Source organism: Chrysochloris asiatica, unplaced genomic scaffold, assembly GCF_000296735.1.
Source record: "Chrysochloris asiatica unplaced genomic scaffold, ChrAsi1.0 scaffold00020, whole genome shotgun sequence".
Classification (NCBI taxonomy): Eukaryota; Metazoa; Chordata; class Mammalia; order Afrosoricida; family Chrysochloridae; genus Chrysochloris; species Chrysochloris asiatica.
In genome coordinates this window covers 28,921,410-28,942,533 of record NW_006408538.1, presented here as the reverse complement: position 1 = coordinate 28,942,533, position 21,124 = coordinate 28,921,410, and the positions used below count along the sequence as shown (strand labels likewise).

The 21,124-nt window shown below is 50.1% G+C and overlaps 1 protein-coding gene across 1 annotated transcript; it reads right to left on the bottom strand.

Annotated features, from left to right (window-relative positions):
• Positions 1–2,399: 2,399 nt before the first annotated feature.
• Positions 2,400–20,717, bottom strand: RASSF4 (Ras association (RalGDS/AF-6) domain family member 4). Its single transcript, XM_006837477.1, has 10 exons — positions 20,656–20,717; positions 19,670–19,745; positions 10,442–10,584; positions 8,969–9,060; positions 8,145–8,302; positions 5,064–5,165; positions 4,720–4,771; positions 3,925–4,046; positions 3,070–3,167; positions 2,400–2,460 (listed from the first exon to the last, which is right to left on the bottom strand). Exons 1-10 carry the CDS (start codon positions 20,715–20,717, stop codon positions 2,400–2,402), a joined length of 966 nt encoding a protein of 321 aa, XP_006837540.1.
• Positions 20,718–21,124: the final 407 nt, after the last annotated feature.

The window sequence follows — 21,124 nt, the reverse complement described above, 5'->3', positions numbered from 1 at the left end:
ATCACTGATCTCTCAGTTGAGTATCCCAGCACTTAGCCAATTGTGTCACCCGGGGACACCATAAACACTAATGAGAGAGAAAAATAGAACTCCTGCTAGAAACCAGAGTCCATCCGGAGGCTCTGACTGAAGTCTGAGGTGAGCTGAACCAGCAGCCTTTCAGAAAACCTCTGAAAAACACTATGGCATTTATAGAAAGATTTACTGGCCCCTAGACTTGTTGTATAAGTGAATTTCTTCCTCTTTTGTGCACAACTCCCTAGTAATTTTTTCTTTCTGGTGTACCATTGTAGGAAAAGCATTGGACTGCTAACTTCAAGCTTAGCAGTTCAAACCCACCAGCTACTCTTTGGAAACCCTATAGAGACAGGACCACTATAAGTTGGAACCAACTCAATGGCACTTAACATTAAGCAGAGTTTTGAGAAAAAAGTAACACATACCTAAAAATCCTTTAAATTAAAAGTATTATAATCATGACTTTAAAAAGTCAGTGCACAGAGAGGGGTTCCTGTGAGTTGAGCCATCCTGTCCTACCCCCTGGCTGGCAGGTGACTCTCCTGGGACTGAAATGCCACAGGCTCCCTTAATTAACTCTAGTTCAGCCTGAGTCCTTTCCAGAAGCTCCCTGGCTCTTGATCAGCTGACCACTTGACACTCGCCGGTGTCTTCCCACATGGAACGCCTTGAACATTGGTGGAATGAGACCTCAGTCTGTCCTGTCGGAGCTGAGCATGTGACCTGGTACAAGGGCACTACCCCATTCATGCTAAACAAATGGGTGGACACTTACCTAGATCCGAGGTTTAAAATTAGGGGTGGGTAGTAGAACTCCCTGGGAGAACTCCTGTTTTGATTCATTTCCCACCCTCACTTAGCTTCTGCCCCATCCGACATGAGCCACTGTCTATGGGATTGCTATGGACCATTCTGATGATAAACGTCTGTGATTCTAGGCAGACCCCCACCAGTGATTCCTATTCTGGACCTCCACCTCAGGACGTGCATGGAAACGGGAGCTGTACAGACTTCCAGAGTACTGGGCTATAGTTCAACTTTGGTTCTTATGGCAAACACACTACAATCACGGCAGGGGTTTGAGAGGCTACACAGAGCACGGATTCCGGATGGTACACAAGCAGACATTTCTTCAGTTCAATATGTTGTTGTTAACTGTCATCCAGTCAGCTTCGAACATATGGGGATCCTATGTACGGTGACATTGACACATTGTGGTCCCCAGGGTTTTTATTGGCTCATTTTAACATCCTATTTATCGAGCATGGAGGAAGCGCACAGACAACAGGCACACAGCCATGCCGTCCCATGATGCCTTGCAGTGTGTTCCTGTCATGATACAGCCGCCTTGACAGAGCAGTACAATGGCCCTGGTGTAAAGGTCACCTTGGGAACCACAATACATGGCTGCGTCATCTCTGTATGGTTCTTCCTTCTCTACATCCCCCATCCACAGATGCCACCAGGACCTCCTTGGTTTGTATAAGCACATCATGTGACTGATGTAAACTGTTACACAATTTTGCAAAGACATCTCATTCTAGAGAATCTTCATCAGCTGCTAACATCGGTCCCAGGGAATTCAAGTCTTTTCTCTCCAAAGAGCCACCTCATTTCATCAGATAACGACTCATCTGCTGCTCACCAGAGCAGAGGAAAACAAGTCTGGGGAAGGTAAGGGGCACACACCTGTCCACCGGGCGGCAGGGATAGGATAAGGACTGCCATGCAAGGCCCCTGCCAGGTAGACCCTAAAGGGTGCTTGCCCACATGGGGGCAGCATCCTGTCAATTCCACAATGACCACGTACTGAACAGGATCAAATGGACAGATTTCTTGCTCCTGATAAGAATCCCTCCACTCTAACTGGTGAAGCTGAGGCCAGAGCTTTAGAGAAGATGAAGTCTTAGTCTTGATCTGGACTAGACCAAGGGTGCTGAGCTGGGTGAGGCTCGCAGGCTGACAGCTGAGGCTGTAAGGCCAATGATGCTGTCGGTGGCTGGGAACAGAGCCATGTCCATGCCTGATGGCCACCCCTACATTTCTGAGCAAGAGAGTTCCGGGGTGGTAGCATGACATGATGAGTTGACAGGGATCCCATTGTTTGGGTGGGCTCCCAGACACTATAGAGTGGATGAAGCACATCCTAGGGGCTCAGTCAGGCCTTGCTATTCTGAGTAGGAAACAGAACTGGCCAATGTGACAGCTTCAGGGCTCCCTTTGCCCAGACTTCAGTTTTGCATAAGTGGGAGGCGTAGGCACTGGGCTCCTCAGGCAGAGCTGTCCATCAGTGTAACTAGTCAGCACGGTTGGCAGGCCCGGCACCGAGACTCATTGTACCCTGGTGTTTGGGGACTGCGGGGAAGGCAGGCACACTCCGGCTACTTGGTCTCCACCAGCTGTTCCAGACGCTGTAGCATTGTCAGACGCAAGGCTTGGAATCTGATGGAGATACAACCAAAAGGACCCACTGACAGGCTGAAGTTGAAGAGGAGTGGTAGATGTCTGGTTCTAGGAGATCCACTGCTCCTGCCCTACTTACATCAGCTACCACCCCTCCTCAAGCAAGAAGACAAGAGCAAGCCCCAGTCTAGGAGACCACACTCACACATGGCTGTGGATCCCGCTGTGAACTTCAAATTAGAACTTTGTAGTTTACATTGCAAACCCTACAGGGGACAAGAGCATTCTGGGGCAGGAGAGTTGGAATCAGGGAGCTGTGCTCAAGCTGGCTCTGATACAGCTTGTGCTTGGGCCTCAGTTTTCTCACTGTACACCCAAAGTGTACAGTGTACAGGATGCCCTGCATGACTTCCCCGACCCCATCTGGCTCCAACTTGATAGTGTAACTGTCTGCTGTGCAGTGGACCTGTCCCCTTGCTAATGGGAATCCTGGCTCTGGAAGGGCAGGCTGGGCTGTTCCCTGCCATTCTGGCGGTTATTCCCTAGTCGGTCCTGAACAGGAAGCCAGGATTGGCAGGGAACCTTCCCAGCCTGGCCCGGGCCCTTTGCCTCTCAGGCTGGCCCCTGGTGTTTTTACGTGCTGCTTACTTCATGGTCAGTTTGATTATTTCTCTTTCCTCCTCTTCTTTTAATTTCTCAACAAAACTGTCCAGCACCGGCATTTCAAACTTAATGTACTGAGCGACCTAGAAAATCCAAGAACATTTCAATGGGCTTTATATTTAAAGCCAATAATGCGTCTTCTATTCCTTATAGTTTCCATGAGGGCCAGTTTAGCACACACTTGTGTCCAGGGAGGCAATTGCCCCCATGCCCCCACCCCATGGCTGCTCTAGTATGTGTTAGGATGGGAGATGGGGGCTTGTTCTCATCTGAAAGGCAACCCTTAGCCCAAAGCCCATCCATTGTTGCTGAGTCCGTTTCAACCACAGCGATCCTACATAGGACAGGGTAGAACTGCTCCTTCGGGTTTCTGAGACTGTAAATCTTTCGGGGAGTATACAGTTTCAGATTTCTCCCACTGAGCCCACACCACCACCAGGCCTCCCTATTCTTAACCCTGTTGTTGTTGTCAAGTGTCGTTGAGTCGTTCCAACCCATAGCAACCCTGTATAAAGTTTCCGAGAAGCGGCTGATGAGCTTGAACTGCCAACCTTGCAGATCAAACCGACTTTGCAGTCCAGTGCATTAACCCACAGTGCCACACCAGGACTCCATTCTTAGTTCTAGGAGGACCTATTAAGTGAATACTAGGAAAAGTTTTCAGTGGTAAAATAGTGTCACATAGGATGTTGGGAGCTGTTTCTAACTGGACCTTGTCCATCACTGTGCTGGACAGCAGTGGGAGCTCTGGCCAGGGTGAATCTCAGAGCCCTTTAGGAATCCTCACTCTGCCTGCTTATCCCTCAGGAATGGAATTCTGAGTCCTGAGCATTTACTCACATCGTAGGGAACTTCTTCGCCCAAGTCTGTTTCCATCAGGAATAGCCTGGCAATTTTCTCACATGGTCCATGCAGGATTCTGGAAATCAGAGGGTACTCACTGTCTTTTAACTTTGTCCGCTCTGAAAACAAACGAACAACAACAACAAAAAGAGATGATTTGCAAAATGCACGGGACATCAGAATGACCTCTTCTTGATGTTGGACAGGAACGTGACGGAAACTTGGTATCCAAGAAAGCCTGAGAATCTTCTCTACACCTCACGGATACTGCTATCTTGAGACACCGTCTCATCAGCAAAAGGTCCAGCTCTGAAGGAAACTGGGGCTGAGGGGCAGAGACAGGGGACGAAAGGGGGGAGGCTAGGCCTGCTCACGGCTAAGGGGTTCCTAGACTGCGTCACGTGAGTGCAGCAATAGAGCGGCAATTAGGTCCTCCCGAGTGGTTTTCAAGCTTTAAACCCACTTCTCAGACTGTGACCTGCACCCCACCACTCCTGAATGAGCCCCCAGTGAGCTGAGAACCATTCATTTGACTTGAAGAAGTTGTAGGCGGCATCCCATTATTGCGTTGTGATCGGAAAGGAAGGAGACATGCTCCCAGGTTTGGGATGGGGAGAAACATTTGTACTGGAGGAAGAGTATATCTATCATAGGACCACATCATAGCTCCACGTTCCCACTGCATACAGCAAAGGTCCTCTCAGAGAAGCAGTGTGGGAGGAGAGGAGGCGAGGGGGACATAATGACACAGACGTTTGATTTTTGGATTCAAAAACACAGCCATACACTTACCCCCAGACTCGTGTACAATATAGAGTGCAAACTCTCCAGGGCCATTTTCCACCTACGTGAACAGCAACAGTCAGAGCACAGAAGCATCGCGAACTCTTCCCGTACCACACTCCAATGCTGCACACAGCCACTAAGAACCCTCCTTCTTTCTGCTCCAAATCCCAGGGCTGTCCCCTCAGCTGATGACACATTTCTCATCCTTCTCCCCAGGAACCACAAGCAGCTTTCTCAGCCATTGCTAGCATTCCCTCCTGGCACCCTCTCGCCCCTCTCCACCTTACCCCAGCAGACAGTACGACAGCCCATCAGCATGCAGGGCAGAGCCACTCCACGGCCAGACTTACTCGGAACTTGTTCAGCAGCAGGGTGAGCACCTGCAGGGTGGTCATGGTGCTGCTGACCCTCACATTGGTTATGGAGCCAAAGGCAGGCGTAAACACCGAGGTCTGTAAACACAAAGGTCTGTACCAGGGTGGGGGTGGGGCAGTTCAGGGTTGGCCCAGAGGGCACTTGCATTGACATCATTCGGGGGTCTGGGACCACTGTCTGGCCAGATAGTGCTGAGCATACCTGGACAACAGGGTACTCTTTCCCTGAGCTCTGGGAACAGTTGTACCTGTCCATTCAGACAGATCCACTTGCAAGCAGTTCCCAGGCTGCTGGTACGTCATGTCTTCCAACATTAGGGCCAGCTTTCTGGATTCTCCGCTGGCCCTGGGATTCCACCATTGATAACTGTCTGGGGGCTGTAACACTATGGGGTGGGTTACATCCTGACCCAAGTAGCAGGTGGGGTGGGGGGTATGGCCAAGCCTTCCAATCCATTCTAGAGCTGGTCGCTCCCAAGGGGGAGAAGTGGGAGGAGGGAAGATGGAGGGACAGGAGCAGCAGATGAACAGGGAAAACTCGCTGCTGTGTTCATATGGGTCGAATCCCCCTGAAGGACTTAGTGACCGCAGATTAGGAGGCCTGTGATCCAGTGCCATGCATTTTCCGTGCCGGCTGATTTGGCAGGTGAGCTGCTACACACCCTTAGTGGAGTCCTGCTGTCTATCTCCATCAACCAACACCTATTCCGGGCTCTGGCAAACATCAGGATCAGGTGCCTTAACCCAGTGTTCAGTTCATTCCACAGTGCCAATTCTGCTCACTGAACATGGTCCACTAGGCACTCACATTCCATGCCTGTGTTCCTGCCAGGAAGCCAGACATCTTAACCATAACAGTTTGAGAATAGGTTGTGATTGCTTTGGCTCCAATACCTCTAATCATTTGCTTAACCCTGCATGGGTTAAGACCAAGTGAGAGCCTGCTGTCTTGGGGAAACTTCAGAGGGGACCAGCTCCTAGATGGTTGAATTAGTCTTTCACTCCTTTGCGTGTCAGAGCTGCTACGGCCACCATCAGACTTCCTCTGGCTTCACCCTACTTATCCTTTGGGTGTGACCACTTGAGCTCATGCTCCACTTCCCATCCAGGTGGGCGATACAGTCAGTGGGGGACTCTCACAGACTTAGAAGTCTCAGGATCCCTCCCCTTCAGGCAATGAGGGGGCTGGCCTTCACTCTCATTGTGCCACACAGTCTTTGTGCTTGTCCCTGGCTTGTGCACGTGTTTAGGACTCTGCATTATATAGAAAACCATCAGAATTAGGTTTGGTGATCCCCAAAACTAACCAGACTAACTAGAGGAGCCAGGCTTTCAAAGGAGAAATGAGGTTTGTTAAATAGGACATTCTTAGTGTTTCTTGGGTACAAACCTTTTCTCAAGATGCTAGACAACTCCAAGTTTGAACATAGGTCTCCTGGCCCAACTCTTATCTCTAATAGCAATTTTATCTCTTAAGTAAGCACTTCAGAGGAGATGTCAAGAGACCAATGGGAACCTCCCTCACTCTACATGGAGTTGGGGAGCAAAGGCTCTTCTTTTAGGAAGGCAGAATTTGTCTAAACTTGTACACATGCTTTGTTCAAATCATGGATTAACTCATTAAAATAGAATTATCAGCATTTATTCAAATACTAGTTACTGGTGCTTACTTAATATTCTTTTATAACAAAATTTCAATAACCAATCTATATTCTACATCTGTGGCAGTCCCTGGATGGTTCTAATCTGAAAGTTGGATGTTCAAGTCCACCCTATGCAAGATCACTAGGAGCCGGAACTGACTCCATGGCACTTAACAAAAACAACAAGGCAGAGCTGCCCAAGACCTCTCCTTTTCCATGCCCCACCCTTCTGTGAGTCATCAGCCATCAAGCAGTGCAGGTGCTGAAACGAGGCACCTGCTTTCCTTTCCCAGAATGGCAGGATATAGCCTAGATAGCCCTCACTCAGCCTCACCTGGCCTCACGGCCCCTTGTTCCATTTAGAGTAACAGTGCGCTTCTCTCTTACAGCTGGGCTTGTTTACAAGATGATGTAATATGGGGAAGGAAGCCTATACCATGCCTCCTCTGTAGAAGGTGCAGTGTTGTGAATCGGGGCTGCCTAGGTTCTCTGAGCACAGACACGTGTGCCCCTGGGCTTAACTCAGTCAGTGAGAGTGACACACGACATTCCCAGCAGCTGAAGACAGAGAGAAACCTCAAGGAGAAAGTGGCCAAGATACATTTGGTGTCCTTGCCTTCCTCAGGTACCCATCGTTTGTTTGCTGTGAATTCATATGACTTTTGAGAATAGAGTAACAATGAGTGTTGTTGTTGTTAAGTGCCTTAGAGTCAGTTCTGATTCATAGCAACCCTGTATAGGGTTTCCAAGGAGTGGCTGGTGAGTTTGAACCGCCGACCTTGTGGATCAAATTGACCTTGTGGCCCCAGTGCTTTATCCCACAGCACCACACCAAGACAACGACAATGAAAATACAGGCTTTGAAGTCATGAGCTGGAATCCTACTTTGGTGTGACTTTGGTAAGCTATGCAGGCCTCTGAGCCTGTGCCCTCATCAAGACGCAAGTTTGGAGTGGATGCTGTTGTTCTTTGCTGCCAGTGCATTGGTTCTTGTCTCATGGTGACTCCATGCACAGTGGGATTGAACTATTGCCATCCATAAAGTTTTCATTTGCAATACTACAAGTTTTTTGGGGAAGGAGATCACCTGGCCTCTCTTCCTAGTCCATCTTAGTCTGGAAACCTCTTCAGCTACGTAGCAGAATGCAGGCCTCCACTGATAAGACAGGTGGTGGCTGCATTTGAGGCTCACTGGCTGGGAACTGAACCTGGGTCTCCTGCTTGAAAGGAAAGTCACTGAGGAGTCACTACTGTCACCTCATCACGGGGCTAAATTCAATGATCACAGAGGCCACAGGAGGGTTCAAGAGTTGTGGCTGTGGTGGGAGCTAATTCCCTACAAACCCAGCCTCAGTGACTTGCCCCCAACACAAGGTACAAAGGGCCACAGGGTAAGGGCTGGCTGGGGGATCACCTTGTAGTTGTAAAAATGCCCGTTGATGGAGAAACGGTGTTGCCGGACTCTCTGGGCCTCACTGGGCGTGCGGCCCTTGGGCCTCCTCTGAATCATACAACTGGCATCGCTCCTGGTCCGCGGTAGCTGGGGGATGTCTGGGTCCTCTTTCAGGGGCTCTGCAGGGAGAAACAGAGAAAAGGCCCAGGAATGATGGCAAGGTGGTTACTGCCAGTCACAGTGCCCCTACCTGTGGCATCTCCTCCAACCATCTTGCCGGCATGCCATGCTGCACCAGATGGTTCCACATCATGCAACAGCAATGAAGTGGCTGCAGAGAGGAAGGTGACAGCTACAGTGTGACCCTGTTATAACCAGAGTTATCCTTGGTCTCTGTCTCGGGGCATCTGGGCCAGGGAGTGAGGCAGCACCAGCCACGTGCTCTGAGCACCCACTCTGGGGAAGGCCTTGTGCTACATGCTTAGGGAGGGGCACAAAGAGAGCAGAGGCATGTGTCCATGGGTCCTAGAGTGATGGAAGGATCCCAAAGGCCTGAGGCGGCCCCGGGCGGCACCACACCTGCCCATTTTCATGTTTCTCATTCTCAGAGTACAATATGACTACAGACACATAGCCACCTCTGCCAAGCTCTCCTCTTCTGTAAAATCGAGGTACTGTTGTTGGAATGAGTGGGAGTGAGTTTGAAGCACCTGCTTGAGCCGGTATTTAAGGAGAACAGCTACTGGAGACAGATGGAGTCATTCTTTGCTACTCCGCAAAGCTACTAGTCAGAGAGTCCTCGAACCCAGCTGAGACAGGACCGTGGGCAGCTTGCAAGCCCTTACCTGAGCTATGCCTGGAGCTCTCAGCCTTCTGCAAAGGCCCCGTGTCCAGCTCCTCGGCAGGGCCCCTGCTGTTGTCCTGAGAGGGCTCCTTTCTGAAAAGAGACAAGCACAGGCTCAGATTTCCTGTGGCAAAACCAGTGCCTCAGGTAAAGAGAAGAACAGACCGGGGCTAGAAGCAGGAAGGGCAAAGTGAGGCTGAAGGCAATGTAAACATTAAAGGGAAGCAAAGACTGGAGGAAGGAGGGTGATTCGGTCCCAGCAGGGCTGAGGGGCCACTGCTAGGCTCCATCACATCCACACTGACCCAAGCAGTGTCCTGTGCACTCCCAGAGGAGTATCAGCAAGGGCCACTTATGGGCAGCATCCTCTAGGCCGCTTGGCAGAATGGACCCCAAGTTGGGTAGGCAGTGTCTGGCAGGAGAAGGAAGGAACATGGTGGGATGCAGCTCAGGGAGGCTCGGGGAAATGTGCAGCTGAGTTGGAGAGGAACTCGGAGTTATGGCGTGCTGAGGCTAATGAGGTCCCTTCAGAACACACAGGGCAGAACCCGGGACTGTCGTTCTGGACGTTGATGGGGAGGGTAAGAGGTGCACTTGCAGTCTTTCTAAGGAGTCTGGACTTACTTAGAAATAAATCTGTATGTCTTAAAATGTTCTATGAGTGACCTACATGTGGGGAGGTGGCAAGGTGTGCAATGCAGGTATACCCAAGGGCTGAGGTCTTTCAGAGTACCAAATTTACTTGAGTATTTGAAGGGGGAAATATTTTGAATTTTTGCCTCATAAAAGGACTTACAGGATGAAGAAACAAGCAAGAACGTAGCTGCTTTTTATTGGGAGTGGGAGAGGAGGCAAAAATCCATTTAACAGCAAGACAGGTGGAACGTGATTTCATCTTGATCAAACCATTCTTCTGATTATTAAAATAAAACATTAAAGAGTAGGAGGAAGCTAAATTTATGTGAATTTCTAAGATTAAACAGATGTCAGGAAATGTTAGGCTTGGAGAGGGTGTTCAGATGGCCAGTCTCTCTCCTTGCAGACATGGTGGTTCCATGCATTTTTGAGACATGACTGGAGGTGATGGAAGCCCAGAATGTTCTGGGCCAGGAGTGGGAGATCTGACTAGAAAGATCATTCTGGGGTGAGGATGCATGCTAGTGTGGGTATGGACTGGGAGACCAACACTGCAGACCAGTTGCTGTTGTTAAGTGCTCATGATTGGGTTCTGATTCATAGTGACCTTGTATAGTTTCCAAAGCTGTAAATCTTTCCAGGAGGAGAAAGTCTCATCTGTTTCCTATGGAGCAGCTGGTGGGCTCAAACCATCAACCTTGTGCTTAGCAGTCCAGTGCTTATCGAACAGAGCCACCATACTCCCCATTGAGGCCCAGCATATACCCCCAACTATAGATCAGGTGGGACACATGTTTCTGGAGCTAGCTGGCCCTGTATGTCCAAGCCCGGCACTCACTGGTCACAGCTGGGCTGCCCAGCTATCCACGCAGTGGAAGGGACATGCAGTCGCTCTCTGTCATCCTGCATCTGGAGCCGGATGGGTCGCCTCAGTCCCCAGGAGATGTTGAGGAGCCCCTCGATGATCAGAGTCCCTTTTTCCTGTGGGGTGCACACAAGGTCAGTCTCTTCCCCTTAGCAATAGTCCTCAGTGGTCACTATATCTTCCCTGTGCCCACTCCAGGTTGAGCCCCTCACTGATGTGATGCTCTGGCTATTCAGGTCCCCAACAGTACCCTCAAAGAGCTCTGGTAGCATAGTGGTTACGAGTCAGGCTGCCAACCTCAAGGTCAGCAGTTTGAAACTACCAGCAGTTCTGCGGGAGAAAGATGACATGTTCTGCTCCCATAAAGATTTACAGCCGCGGGAACCCTGTGCAGGGTCGCTATGAGTCGGAACTGACTCCACGGTACTTAACAACAACAATACCCCAGGCTCGGGTTCATTGCATGGACCCTTGACATGTTCCCAGCATGGGCTAAAGGTCCCAAGGAGGAAACCCAAGGTGCACAATTCCACTGGCCGGCCTGGACCAGCCAAAGGTGCAGCCTGCTGACAGCACAGCAGAGTCTGGTTCCCACAGGAAGCCAGTGCTATCCTGAGCAGGAGGACAGTGTTGTTGTTACGTGCTGTTGAGTCCGTTCCGATTCATAGTGACCCGGACATGTATAGTATCCTGAGGAGCAGCTGGTGAGTTTGGCAATGAACTTCCAACATCATTCTCCTATTGCTCTCTAGAGCAACTTTTGGGATTCACAAATTCAAGTTTTTCTCCTCATTGTCACTGGGAAGTTGTGGGAAACATCTATTCCTGGCAGCGTTCCCAGTGTTCCAGGCGGTGAGGATGTGATGTCTAATTAGTAATAGTCTACAGCACTCCATTAATCCACTGAGAAAATTGTTCTCATATGTCCAAGGTTATCAAAAATACACCAAGCTTTCTGATATAACCTTGCTCCATCTAATAAAAAGTTATGTTTTATAACCCCTGATATTGACACAGGCAGAAAACATGTAGCTAACCATGGGGTATTTTCAGTTATTTTCTCTAAAAGAAACCCTAGTGAATGCTACTCTGTCTTACAGGGCCGCTGAGTCAGAACTAACACATGCAGTAGGTTCGGTTCTGGGTTTTCTAAAGAAAAGGTGAGTATTGGTCTCTTGGAGATAAAGGGCCTGTGGAAATATAAAACAACAACACTAAAGTGGGTTCAGTTGTTCATTTCCTGTCTCGACTTCAGGTGCTCTGTCACATGCAACATGTCTGTGGGACACTTTGGTCTGTGGGGATGGCTGGCTCAGGAAAAATCATGCCTAGCAGCCCTCCCTGGATCCTGGAAGAGGAAAATAAGCAGACCCAGGCTAGCCTGTGGGTGCACACTCGAGTCGAACAATGGAACACAGTATGGGTTATGACGAACACATCAACCCCAATTCCCTGGAAGGCTTGTCTATTGCTAAAGCAGTTCAGACTAAGAACCTATAGCCGGAAGTCAGGGAGACGGTGCTATCAGGTCTAGGCTTCAGAAGACGATGAAAGATGTGCAGATTGAGATGGGGGTGAGGGGGGTAGAGGATCTTTGATGACTGGCATTGCCTGAGCAAATGTAGAGGCATGAAATGACCAATGGCTCAAGAGCAGCTCTGTTTAAAGAGAGTTGCAGAACTCAACAGCCAGGGGTATCATCTCCTTAGCAGGCCTAACTGCTGGCAGAGAAGTGGCATTTTGTTCGCTAGACAGAAGAAACTCTGAAGATTCCTGGGAGGAAGATGTTGTTAAGTACTATTGGGTTGGTTCTGACTCATAGCAACCCTATATAGAGTTTCTAAGGAGTGGTGGTGGATTTGAACCACTGATGTTGTGATAAGTCCAGTGTTTATCCTAAGGTGCCATACCAGGACCATCTGGGAAGAGGTAGGGGGATCTAATCTGGTATTGGGGTGAGAAACAGTTTGAAGACATCAAAGTCAAGGAGAAACCCTAAAAGAATCCATTTAACCATGGGAGTGAGGCAGGTGGCAGCTGGACTAGGGACACTGGGGATGGACATCTGTGGCTGGAGGGGTTCTAAACTCCACAAACCCATGGGAATGCTCTGGACTTTGGCAATGCAGGTGAGGCCATAGGAGTTGCTCTGGAAGACTAGGGGAGAGAAAGGAGGCGCCTGGCAGAGCTTCTGGCTCTGGAGGTTGGGGGCTGGCTTGGTTGGGAGCCAGCTGGCCCTAGTCACTCAGGCCTGGTGTCCTTGCGTAGGCAGTGATGTGCATAGGATGTGATGTCTAATTAGTAATAGTGAGGGACCATAGTACCATCCAGTCCACAGGTTGCAGTCTTCTCTGGTCCTATCAGAGGAGAGCTGAAGTCTGAGCAGAGGGCAGCCCCTCAGAGCTCAGGTGTGGACGGAGCTCAGGCAGGAGCAGAAACCAGCCTGGAGGCAGCATCAGTACCAGGATGAAAACCCGGGTCCCTTACTGCTGCTGCTGGGATAGCCAGCCCACAAGTGCCTCAGGTGTCTACAATAGGTGGAGATTATTTCTGGACCCTCTCAGTTTTCTGTGCAAACCAAATCCTTCTCTACTAAACTCAGCCGATTGACTTGCTAATTGCTAATACGCTGAGAAAGGAGCTCTGGTAGCGTAGTGGTTACAAGTTGGGCTGCTAACCTCAAGGTCAGCAGTTTGAAACAACCAGGGAGGAAGATGAGGCTTTCTGCTCCCGTAAAGATTTACAGCCTTGGAAACCCTGTACAGGGTCGCTATGAGTCGGAACCGACTGCACAGCACAAAACCACCACCATTACCACCAATGCATTTAGAAAAGGCCAGAGACACACAGTAGACTCCATAGAGTTCTGATTCCTCATCTCAGCTGCCCACCCTGACACCACTCCCACTAGCCTGGGGGTCCTGGGTCTGTCCAACAATCCCATAGGCAGGCCTGGGCTCGAGCCTCACTTGCTTGCTGTTCTCTCCCTCTCTGCAGGATGCGGCAGGATGGTTCTAGGTAGGCCTGAGCTGAGGTCAGGTGTGCTGAGAAGCAGGTGTTTCCAATCCTTTCCAGAGAACTTTCCCACGGGCCACGCCCTGTCCTCAAGGCCTTTTGTGCCAATGACTCCTGGTCATTTACAAGTTTCTGGATACTTTCCAGGTGACCCCTCATTATCTGTTAGCCACCTCCTTAACCCACACAGAACAACCAGAATGAGTGGTAGACACAAAAGCCAGCCGAATTCCCTTGTGCGAACCCTTCATGGCCTTCTGTCTTGTCCAGAGAGAAGTCCAGGGTCTGTGCTGAGGCCCAGCGCTCCGGCCTCCTTCCACAGGGTCTCCCACATAGACAGCCCCCTGGGTGCTCCTCCAGCACACCCTTGTTGTGTGCTGCTCCTCCACCTGGACAAAAGACCCCCAAGCCCTAGATTTTCACTTGGTTCTTGGCCTCCCTGTGAGAGGAATGAGGTCTACAGGGTGTACCTGGTAGTATATTTGTCGTTCATGGAGAGGGTTTTCACAACAAGCCTGTGAGACAGGTGTTTATGGCCCTGGTGGTGCTGTGGGATAGGCATTGGCTGCTAACAGAGAGGTCAGCTGTTCAAACCCACCAGCTGCTCTGTGGGAGGAACATGAGGCTGCCTGTTCCCAGAAGGATTTAGTCTAGGAAACCCTATCTCTATAGGTAAGAATTGACTCGATGGCAGTGGTCTGGGTTTTGGTTAGCTAGGCTTAGAGGCAAGGAGTACTGATGACAGAGTGGGTGATGAGTGCTGATGAGTAGGGCTGCTAGCTAGCTGCAAGGTCAGCAGTTCAAACCTACCAGTTGCTCCATGAGAGGAAGATGAGACTTTCTACTCTGATACAGACTTACAATCTCAGAAATCCTATACAGGGTCACTGTGAGTCAGAACTGACAAGAAGGCACACAACCACCACCACCAGGCATGGTGCTGGTGGCTGTGTGCCGTGGAGTCGGTTCCAACTCATAGCGACTCTGTACAGGGTTTCCGAGGCTGTAAATCTTTATGGGAGCAGAATGCCTCATCTTTCTCCCACGGAACCGCTGGTAGTTTCGAACTGCTGACCTTACCGTTCGCAGACTGATTCGTAACCACTACGCTACCAGAGCTCCTTTTTGTCAAAGATCACGAGGTTAGTAGGTGGTATGACCTGGATCTAACTCAAGGTTTCCTCTGACTTAAGTGAGTTAGGCTGGGCTCTGTTCTTTGCACATATCTCAAGTAAGTCTTGTGCAAAGACTTACTTAATAAGTCTTGAGCCCATGGATGTTTTTTGACAGCAGGAAGACAGAGCCAGGAGCTAATCCTCAGACTTTAGATGGTCCTCACAAAACAGCCTGTCTGTCGTGCCGATTCCAGGAGCTAATGAGATGAGATGGGAGACTGGGTGGGGGGCGGGGGGTACTGTGAGAGGGGTGTCAGGATGAACACATGCAGCCCTTCACCACCCTTTCTCACCTGCCCCTGGCTGGTAGCCATGTGATCTCTGTTACTGATCTCTGTAGCTCTCCTACCCATGATGCAGGAAACCTCAGGGGAGATGCTGTTCAGGAGGCCTGGGTAGAGTCCCAGCACTTCCTCAGCCTGGACAACTACATGAGGTCCATCTGTCACTGGGCACAACCCACCTCTGAAATGGACAAGGCTTCTGCTAAGAGCGAACTTCGCAGACTGCCCCCATCAGCCCAGGATTTTGAGAGGAACTGCCCTGCCATGTCCCTACGTGACGTCACCACCTACTTCAGTGGCCATCTGACCCTACTGCTCAGCACTGCTGATCCCTAGACTGGCTTTTTTGGGGCGGACCTACTGAGCAGGTGACTAGGTGAATCTGGTTTGGCTAGATGCTAGGCTTGGTCAGCTTCACTGCAGCTCCTTTGAGAACAAACACCACAAGAGAAACCTGGCCTCACAGGAGGCCAACTGGCAACCAGGATTGCATTGCTCAGTGGCCTCATGCTCAGAAACCATGTAGCCTTATCTAGGGAGGTCACCTGGAGAGAGGGGGAGAACCCACCTCTGCTGGATGCTTTGGGCAGGGTCCCTAGTTCCTGCTGGACAGAAGAGTAGCTGAACTCCTTCTTCACTCTAGGTTTTCCTGGTAAAGGTTCCCTGTGGGGCCTTCTCCTTGGGTCCCCACTGGAGAATGGCTAGAGGACAGGTGCTACTCCCAGGGGAGCAGACTGGGACCCTAGCGGCTCCCAGGATACAACTGTCCAGAGGGCTGAGCCCTGGAGTCAACCATCCCTTCTCCCTGACTTTAGACCTTAGAAGAAGTGACAGAGAAATTCTCCCAGAGACCCTGACTTTCTGCACTTCTGGGTAAGACAAAAAATCGGACTGAGGCAGAGCCTCTGGAGAGGGTCTGGGGCAAAGGAGAGGCCCGGGTGCAGTGCACACTAAGGCCCCTGAGGGAAGCTCTGAGCACCCTGAAGCCCCTGAGGGGAGCTCTGCGCACAGTAAGCACTGAGATGCAGAGGGTGGAGGCCAGCTCTCCTGGGAGCAGCTTTCATGGGAACAGTCCACTTGCATACTCCCAACGAAGGTCCAGGGCCATTGCGAAATCCTACCGCCTTTTGCTCACACTATAAAACAAGAGTGTTGAATTTAATGACCAGTATTTCTGGGTGGTCAGTGTTTCCTTTGGGATACCAATCAATCTGGTTTTAATCCCTTTGGTATCTTCAAAAAGCATATCTTACTCCTAGTTGCTCCTGCATTTCACTGTAATACCAGCAGAATTTCCACCAAGATAAGGTTGACAATACAATTAGTTAGACTCTCAGCCTGCCCAAGCGGGCAATGCCTCTCTCCAACTGTTGGAAGCTGGGATAAAGATGGCAGGAAAATATTAGTCCCAGAGTGTGGCCTTGAACCCCACCCCTTGACAAACTTAGTTTCTCCAAGTTCTGTGGACTTGATAAGGTGATGGAGGAGACGGTCACCCCAACTGTAGGGCTCAAGGATATAACTGAGAGAAATGAGAGCTGGTCTGTCCAGGGCTCTGTGAGGACACACCCCAGTGGTGGGCCCACAGCAGCCTGAAATCCCCTTAGTTAAGGCTGCAACACTGCTCTTATCTCTAGACTCGGCCCATGCTCATCACCAAGATCTGCAGTGGGCATCAATTCAGACAGGTCAAGCGAGGTCAAGCTCGTCGGGTCCTGTCTGCACACTGGAGCTCAGAGCTCATCCCTACTTGGCCCAGGCCTGCGCCTGCTGTGGATGGGCACTGTTCCTGCCACAGGGTCACGGACCAGGCAGGACAAAACAAAGACAGCAGCCTGAGGGCTGAGAGCCCTGCCAGGCCAGTGAGGCGGTGGGCTGGGGAGGGTGGCTGCTCGCCAGTCTGGAGGATTGAACAGGTGTACGCAGTAGCGTGAGTCCCAGAGCATGAGGCAGCACTGAGGGGATGGAGAACAAGTCCTTGCAGTTGCAGCCAAGGAGCTGGTGGGTGGGCTAAAGGGTAGGAAGTACACAAGATTTTTCCATTCCAGCCCAGCATTGCCTAGGTGATATCAATAGGGCTCCCCACTAGCCAGGTGACCTAGGACAGTCTCACCTGTCACCTGGTCCTCAGTGCCCTAGTCTGTAAAGTCAGGGTGTGGGATTAGATGGGAACTACAGACTCAGAGATCAGGTGGGTAACATGATGAGAGAGAAGGTGAACAGGGCTATTACCCACTTCACTGAGATGTGGCAGGGCTGCACCTAGGGACGGACTGAGGAGTGGTGGGCGGAAGCCCAGGTCTTGGTCCCAAGAAGAGGTGCCAATTGCCCAAGCTGACTGCCTCAACCTCTGAACAGGGTAACCTGGGAGCCAATGAGTAACCGGCAAGGCTGCACCTGAGAAAGGACAGTGGGACTGTTGGAACCACCGCAAACAGTGGTGCTATGAAATTCGATTCAAGCTGGGAACCATAATTTGCCATAGCAACTTGCTCATAGCCTGCGGCTCTGCTATGGTCAAAATGGGGCTGGTGGTCCCTGCGGGTCTTCATTGTTCCACTGCCCCAGCCAGTCCCAGAGCCTTTGTGATATGCCAGTCATGGAGCACCATCTGACAACCACTGTCCTACACTGTTGTTGTTGTGGTTGTGAAGTGCCCTCGAGTCAGTTCCAACTCACAGCAACCCTGCATAGGGTATCTGAGGAGCAGCTGGTGAATTTGAACCACTGACCTTGACGTCCAGTGCATTATCCTGCAGCAGCACACGGCCTGTGAGCAAACCTTCTCCTACACTTGGAACCTACAATGTTCCAGAGAACACAATTGTAAAACCGGAAGAGCCTGACATTCAAAAGAGGAAGGTTTGTGCATGCCCAGCTGTCACTGCCAGTGTGCAACGGGGGAGACAAATGTCAGTATTTGTGGTAGCCATTGGGGGTGTTCACAAATCCTCTCCAGTTGTCCTCGTGTGGACATCTGCGGACTGCACTTTCTTTGAAGTTTGGCATGGTTGTATCACTGGGTCGCATGTGGATTGTTGTTGTTGAATACCATCAAGCCGGTTCTGACCCATCATGACCTTGAGTAAGGTTTCCAAGGAGCGGTTCAAACCAACCTTGCAGTCCAGCGCATTAACCCGCAGAGCCACAAAAGGACTCACCATCTAGATTGTTGTTGTTAAGTGCCGTCGAGTTGATTCTGACCCATAGTGACCCTGTATAGGGTTCCCAAGGAGCAACTGGTGAGTTTGAACCACCAACCTTGCAGTTCAAACGACTTTGCAGTCTGATGCGTTAGCTCACAGCGCCACACCAGCACATCTAGATTAGGAGGTAACTTATGCCACTGAGTCCTGCTGCGGTGCTGTAGGAAAAGCACTTGACCTCAAGGTCAGTTTGAATGGAAAGGTCGGAAGTTCAAACTCACCAACTGCTCCTCAGAAACACTATACAGTGTCGCTATGACTTGGAACTGACTTGATGGCACATAATAACAACAAATGCCATTGAAGGTCCCTGAGTGGCAGCAACAGTTTGTGTTTGGATATTACCCTAAAAGCTAATACTAGAACACACCCTGTGGCCCCACAGAAGAAAGGTCTAGTAATTTGTTTTTGTTAAGATTATGGCCAAGAAGATCTTCCAGAACAGTTCTACTCTGACACACATGGGGTCGCCATGAGCCTGAATGGAACTGACAATGGGTTTTGTAAATGCCATTAACCACATTCCCTTCCCACTGCTGTGGGGCATCTGCCTGGCTCCCTGAGTACCAAGGATGACTGGATCTGCCAGTCTGAATTGTATGTGCAACCTGAGTGAGAAGCAAACTTTCATTATGTTAAAGGACTGAGATCTGGGAGGTTTTTTGTTATTGCAGGGAAACTGCATCCATCCTGACTGATAAACTGTTGGGAAGATGCAAAGCTATGGAATGAACCAGAAGATGCTGCAGAACCTATACAGTGTAGCCTGATGGAGCCCTTCAGGTGCCTGACCCCTCTCCCAGGGCCTGGTTTTGCTGGACTACGCCATCTGGCCTATGGATACGGCTTCTGAGAGTCCTGTAGTATAAACAGAAGAGGCTACTGCTAGGTTCTTATTATGATGCAGCATGTGGTTCAGGAAGGTGGGACGGAGAGCAAGGGACTACAGTCACAGTGATACCCAAGGGGAAACCTGAGCCCTGCCAGACTGTGTGGCAGTGACGGTGAGGGACTTTTACAGACTGAATACCCCAAAGACAGCCACAGGCTCTCTCGTGGAAGCTTGTTTCCCTTCAAAGGCTTTCCTTTAATGTTCATTCAGAGGCCAGCAAAAGAGCACTGACTTCACTTCTCAATTACCCTGTAATATCAAATAAGCCACAACCTTTTGCTGAGTTCCTTATTTCTTGGCATCAAACGCTGATGTCCCAGAAATTTACCTGGACCAAACTCAATAGAGGAAAAAGAACCACAAGGTGATTTCTACCTGCTCTGAAATCACCTTGATTTCAGAGAGGCTCAGATCCTCAGCACCACTTAGGGGAGCCCAAGGGAGGTATCCTTGCCACTGGAGGTGAATGACTAGGATAAACAGCTAAATTAATCTCTAAACTGCAACAATTCTGTAAGTGAAGGCAGTGGTATAAATAATTATCTGGAAACAAGAAGTGTAAATCAGGACTGACTTCAACAAACCAGGATAAATGGTGACTTGATGGACAAAGATAAAAATGGACCTACCTCTCTATGTCTCAGCTGGAAACTTCTTCCCTCATGGTAGCAGTTGTATGTTTTTAGCAGGTTTAAGAGCTCTGACCTAAAAAAATAAAGATACCAGATACTCTTGGGGGTGGACAAGCTGTTTTGCCTCATTGGCCTCAGTTTCCTCTCTGTACAATGGGCATAATTGTATCCATCTTGCCCGTGATGTATAATCAGACTTCACCATCAGAACCGTGTCCTCTGACCTTACCGAGGGTTTCAGAGCTATGGGTCCTTCTGGAAGACGTAGGGCTGAGCACAGAAGGAAGTGAAACTCACACAATGGGCCCCATTCCTGTATCTCCGGGTGTTTCCACACTTTCACTATTATAGATCAACGTCCTATGACAGTAGTTCTGAGTCACTGCCTCAGAAACCCCCTGGGTCTGAATTATTGAGTCAGAGTGTAAGCATTTTGAAGACTTTTGCTTTTATTCCCAAATCACTTCTTACAAAAACAGGTGTGACTGCTATGGTGGGGCACCATGAGGCGCACTCTCATCTTCCCCATCACGACTTTCCAAAGGGTGTTACTCAGTGACTAAGGAACAGCAGGGAATACTTACCATCACAAAGGCCCTCAGGAGGCCACCCACCCAAATGTCCCCATAGAATAAAAGGAGAGCCACAACCTGAGTCTAGTTGAGTGTTACAGGTTGAACCCTGTCCCCTGTAAAGATACATTAAAGTCCCAACAACCCTTGTACCTGTGAATATGACCTTTGGAAATAGGGTCTTTGGGATATATTATTAGTTAGGAGTGGGATGGGTGGGTCCTAATCCAATTCTGAGTAGTAACCTCATAAGAAAGGAGAAGAGACAGAGAATTAGACAGGAACAGCCACGTAATGAAGGCAGCTACAAGCCAAAGAACACCAAGGATCGCCCCCAGAAGCCCCCAATGGTGCAGTGCTGTGACCAGGAGATGGCAGGGACAAAGCCCCTCCGTGTACACAGAGACTTACTTGAGAATGGACCTGTTGTTACTGATGGGCACGTGAGAATTGGGTGGAAAATCTTCCTTCATATTCTCCTTCTCTTGTCTGCAGTCTTGGAAGTTACCTGCCAAGAAGGTATACAGACAGGTAAGCTGTAAGGTGAGCACCAGCCCCCCACCCAGTGCTCTGACATGGAAGACACAGGGAAGGCGTGGCCAATAGCCTCAGACTACTGTCCAAATATGGTAGTCAAGTGCCACTCAAGGAGCCAGGTACAACTGCCATGCCAAAGGTATCACCTGCCGCACCCATGCCCATCCCAAGCTCTTCATAACCCCGGGAAGTTCAATTAGTTTCATCAGCAGGTCAGATCCCATGCTTGTTTCTCTCCTGGCAGGACTACCTCAACGAGGGTTCATACCTCAGCACTGCTCCATCTGTTGGCCTCGATCTGCAGCTCTAGCCCAGTAAGCCCTATGAGGGGGCACCAGCACTG

Coding starts and splice junctions, on each gene's coding strand:
- RASSF4 (XM_006837477.1), bottom strand. CDS start 20,717: ATGAAGGAAGATTTTCCACCCAATTCTCACGTGCCCATCAGTAACAAC. Junction 19,746..20,655: donor AACAACAGGTCCATTCTCAA/GTAAGTCTCTGT, acceptor TTATTTTTTTAG/GTCAGAGCTCTTAAACCTGC. Junction 3,168..3,924: donor GCGAAGAAGTTCCCTACGAT/GTGAGTAAATGC, acceptor TGGATTTTCTAG/GTCGCTCAGTACATTAAGTT.